Raw genomic sequence first — 5,416 nt, forward strand, 5'->3', positions numbered from 1 at the left:
GGAAATCAGTCTGGCAGTTCCTTAGAAAATAGCACATAGCATTACCTGAGGACCCAGCTGTACCACATCTAGGCATATATCCAAAAGATGTTTCAATATAAAACAGGGACACATGTTCCACTATGTTCATAGCTGCCTTATTTATAATAGCCAGAAGCTGGACAGAACCCAGATATCCTTCAATGGAGGAATGTATACAGAAATTGTGGTACATTTACTCAATGGAGTACAACTCAACTATTAAAAACAATGAGTTCATGAAATCCGTAGGCAAATGGATGGAACAATAAAGTATCATCCTGAGTGAGGTAACCCAAACACAAAAGAACACACATGGGATGCGCTCACTGATAAGCAGATATTAGCTCAAAAACTCGAAATACCCAAGTTACAACTCACAGACCACATGAGACTCATGAAGAAGGAAGACCTAGTGTGAGAGCCTTGGTTCTTCTTAGAAGGAGTAACAAAATACTCATGAAAGCAAATATGGTGACGAAGTGTGGAACAGAAACTGAAGGAGGGGCAGACCAGAGTCTGTTCCACCTGGGTATAAATCCCATGTGCAATAACCAAAGGCAGACACTGATGTGGATGTCAGGAAGTGCATGCTGACAGGAGCCTGATATGGCTGTCTCCTTAGAGGTATGTCAGATCTTGACATATACAGAGGTAGATGCGCATAGCTAATCATTGAACTGATCAAGGGGTTCCCAGTGGAGGAGTGAGGCAGAAGACTGAAGGAGCTGAAGAGGTTTCTGGCCCCATGGAGAGAGCAACAATACTAACTAACTAGAGCTCCCAGGGTCTAAACCACCAGCTTGGTAGCTCACAGGGAGAGACTCAGGGTTCCAGATGTATATGTAGGTGAGGATGGCCTTTTTGGTCATACATGGGAGAGGGGGTCCTTGGTCCCTTGAAGGAAGGATGTCTAGAGTAGGGGTAATTCAAGGATGGGGAAGTAGGAATGGGTGGGTGAGTGGGGGACCATCCATATAAAAGTAGGAATAGAGGGGATTGGATAAGTGATTTCTGGATTGGAGTGGAATGGATAAAGGGAATAACATCTGAAATGCTAAAAAAAAATCCAATAAAGAAGGAAAAAACAAAAAAACTGTTTCTTGACACATCTATAGCTAATGCTATAATTTACTGATAATCCTCCTGCAACAATAATTGATAGGTAAATATTTTTGAAGCACATTTACTTTTAGTCATTTTAGTGAGATTTGAAATAGTATATAACCAATTAGAAATGCAAATTTAATTGAGTATTTGTAAAAGAATAATTTAAAATTAAAAAATTTAACTGTTTTTAGAAATTTCAATTATCATCATCATCTTCTTCACCACCACCACCACCATCATCATCATCATTGTCACAGTCCATAATCTGTAAATCAACATGTTATCATCACCCTGAGTAGAGCAACAGACTCAGGGCAAAAATCTATTGAGAGTTTTGTCCCAGTAGTTACATTCAGAAGTATCATTCTAGGGTTCAGAGAAAGTGTGTGGGATGCATTTCCTCAGAGAGGATTAGGACTTGGACCTGAGTATGCTGCTGCCTGGCCTATGTGCCTTTTCTGTCATTTTTCTCTAGTAGTTCTGCAGCTGCACTAGGTATTTATCAAAGAAATAATCTGTTCATGAATATGCAAATTACTTCAGTCTAAGGCAGTAAATACAGGGATCCACACCCTGAAAACAACCTATGATCCATGTCTTCTCCCCTGTCCCTGAACACACTGACTATAACCATGGGATGGAGCTGGATCTTTTTCTTCCTCCTGTCAGTAACTGCAGGTAAGGGTATCAACAGTTCCAAATCTGAAGAGAAGATAGGGACTGATGTGACAATGACATCCATTCTGCCTTTCTCTCCACAGGTGTCCATTCCCAGGTTCAGCTGCAGCAATCTGGAGCTGAGCTGGTGCGACCTGGGGCTTCAGTGAAGCTGTCCTGCAAGGCTTCTGGATATGACTTCACCAACTACTTGATGAGCTGGGTGAAGCAGATTCATGGAAAGAGTCTTGAGTGGATTGGATGGATTAATCCTTACAGTGGTGGTATTGACTACAATCAGAAGTTCAAGGGCAAGGCCACATTGACTGTAGACAAATCCTCCAGCATAGCCTACATGGAGCTCAGCAGCCTGACATCTGAGGACTCTGCTGTCTATTTCTGTGCAAGACACAGTGTGACAACCACATCCTGAGCAGGTCAGAAACCTTGGAGGAGAAGCAACAAGCTGCCCTGCGTCTGAGGGAACTCAGAGAAGATTAGCTTGAAGAATTACTCAGATGCAGGAACTTGGAATGTCCATTTTTGTGTCTGTTCTTTTGAGACCTATTTTGCTTTGGTCAACTTGCAAAAGGACATCTATGAATTACATGATGCTGACTTAGGATTCTACTAACATAGCCCATATCTTGTCTATGTTGTCATCAGTGACCACCTCTGTTGACATATTTCTTCTTTAACAAAACATCAAAAGAAGGAAACTGATTATGCATGATAAAATTATCTCTGGATTGTGAGAAAGACTAGAACTTTCTTCGGAATAGGTAGGAAATAAGTATACTATGAATTTAATCTGTAAAATCCCACCAAATTCTGAGCAAAAAAAAAAAAAGCCCTTTCTCAGTCTTAAGTCTTAAGTGATTTTTACATGTTTTGACAACCTTGCTTGTGTGGTCTGGCAGGCTTGTGTGGTTCCAGGCTCTTAGAATATAAGACAGATTTATACCAGAATGCATAGTTGCATCTCTTCTGCAGGGACCAATTGAACAGTCTTCTGAGGGTGGAATGAGGATGATTATAGGAGAGATGGAAATGAAGGCTCTGAGACAAAGGTTAGAAATCAGAGCTGTCCAGTGAATACTACAGCAATCCTGAATTTAGTTCTCATTGGCTTTATATATGTCTTAGGGTTTTACTGCTGTGAAAAGACACCATGACCAGCATTTAATTTGGACTGGCTTTCAGTTTTAGACATTCAGTCTAGTGTCATCCAGGCAGGCATGCATGGTGCAGTCAGAGCTGAGACTTCTATACCTTCATCTGGCAGGTGCTAACAGGGTACTGGCTTCCAGGCAGGTGAAAGTCTTATAGCCCACAATCAAAGTGACACACCTTCTCCAACAGTGCCACACCGTTTAATAATGCCACCCTCTGGGTTGAGCATACACAAACTATCACATTGGACTCCTTCGCCCCAATAGTCTTGTTCAAACATTTAAGTCTATGAGGGCCATACTTAAACATAGCATAATGAAAAATCATGTAGTCCAACTTCCAAAGTCCCCATAGTATATAGCAGTCTCAACAATGTCAAAAGTCCAAAGTTCAAAGTCTCCTCTAAGATTCTTTCAATTACTTAACTGTAGTTCCCAAAGCAAGAAAAGAAACCAGCTTTGCAAACTCCATACTCTGCATCTTCATGACTCATGTCCAAACAGTCTTCAGATCTCCAGCTCCTTTTTCATCTTTGTTGAGTGCAACAAACTTCTTTCTTCTGGGCTGACTCTACTCTTTGTTAACCAGCTTCTCTCAGGAGAAAAACGATGGCTCTAGCATCTCGAATATTTTGAGGTCTTCAAGGCAACTTCAGTGTTAGAGCTTGTTGTTTCAATGTCTGAGACCCACACGTGATCTTCTGGACTCTTCCTAAGGACTGGTGTCACTTCTCCAGCTCTGCCCTCTGTAGCACTCTAAGCTAAGGTTGAACCACTCCACTGCTACTGCTGTTCTTAGTGATCATCCCATTGTAATGGCATCTCCAATACACTGGGGACTTCTGTTGGCACTAGGATTCACCGATAGCCTCTCATAGGATCTCTTCATTTTGACAAGCCTCAAATCCTTTGCATGACCCCTTAGTCCTGGTCCATCAACTACAACTGAGTCTGAACCTTCACCAATACCCTTCTATGGGCTCTCACTGTGCCAAGCCTCAGCTACTCTTCATGATTCCTTCATGCCTTCAAAATCAGCACCATCTGGGTGCCTCTTACACATTACCAAGCACAGTTGTAGCAAGTCACAACCTTGGCTATCTCTAAAACACACCTATTTTTGTCCTCTCAGGAAACTCTTTCCAGAAGATTTCAAGCTAGTGATGCTGGTCTGTTCATAATCACCACTAATTTCTTAGCTCCAGCTAACCAGCATTAATTTTCCATGTAACTGCTTCTATTCTGGAATCAAAAGCCAGAGCCACATGACTGAAGCTGCTGAGTTCTGCTGCATGCTGGGGCTGGAACATGGTCCACTTGTTCTATTATATAATCACAAGCTTTCTGTTTTCCAACTTCTTCACTGTCTAAGCTTGACCGTCCTGGAACTTGCTCTGAAGACTGAATTTGAACTCAGAGATCTGCATGCTTGTCTCCTAAGCACCGGGATTAAATGTCTCATATTAAGCATGGATTACATTGATGGATTTCTGTATATTGAACCATCCCTGCATTCCTGGGAGAAAGCCTACTAGATCATGATGGATAATTGTTTTGATGTGTATTAATTGTATTTAGTTTGCAAGAATTTAATTGAGTATATCTGCATAGATATTCATAAGGGATATTGGTCTGAGATTGTCTTTCTTTGTTGAGTCTTTGTGTGTTTTAGGTATGAGCATAATTCTGGATTCATAGAACAAATCGGGTAGTGTTTCTTCTATTTCTATTTTATGGAATAGTTTAAGGAGAATTGGTATTAGGGCTTCTTTGAAGGTCTGATAGAATTCTGCACTAAAACCATCTGCTCCTGTGTTTTATTTTGCTGGGGAGAATGTTATTGACTGCCTTTGTTTCTTTAGGGGATATGGGACTATTTAGGTTGTTTATCTAATCCTGATTTAGCTTTGGTATCTCGTATCTGTCTAGAAAATTGTCAATTTCATCCAGATTTTTCAGTATTGTTGAGAGTATAGGCTTTTGTAGTAGGGTCTGATGATTTTTTTTAATTTCCTCATTTTCTGTTGTTATGTCTCCCTATTCAGTTCTGATTTTGTTATTTGGATACTGTCTATGTGCCCTCTGGTTAGTCTGCCTATGAGTTTATCTATCTTGTTGATTTTCTCAAAGAATCAGCTCCTGGTTTTGTTGATTCTTTGTATCATTCATTTTGTTTCTACTTGGTTGATTTCAACCTTCAGTTTGACTATTTCCTGCAGTTGACTCCTTTTTGGTGTATTTTCTTCAGCTTTTTATTCTGAGGTAGTGCCTGTCTTGGTCACTGAGGTGAATTTTTTGTATGTAACAATACCTTGGGTCCTGTTTACGTATCCAGTCCATTAGTCTATGTCTTTCTATTGGGGAATTGAGTCCATTGATGTTAAGAGATATTAAGGAAAAGTGATTGTTGCTTTCTGGTATTTCATTATTAGAGGTAGAGTTATGTTTGTGTACCTTCT

The 5,416-nt window shown here is 40.5% G+C and overlaps 1 gene segment (V, D, J or C); it reads left to right on the plus strand.

Moving 5' to 3' along the window:
* Nucleotides 1-1,729: 1,729 nt before the first annotated feature.
* LOC114635512 lies at nucleotides 1,730-2,218 on the plus strand. The segment is given in 2 exon segments: nucleotides 1,730-1,806; nucleotides 1,890-2,218. Coding segments are annotated over 2 exon segments (375 nt in total).
* The last annotated feature ends 3,198 nt before the right edge of the window (nucleotides 2,219-5,416 follow it).

This window comes from Grammomys surdaster, unplaced genomic scaffold, assembly GCF_004785775.1.
Source record: "Grammomys surdaster isolate TR1022 unplaced genomic scaffold, NIH_TR_1.0 110700, whole genome shotgun sequence".
Lineage (NCBI taxonomy): Eukaryota > Metazoa > Chordata > Mammalia > Rodentia > Muridae > Grammomys > Grammomys surdaster.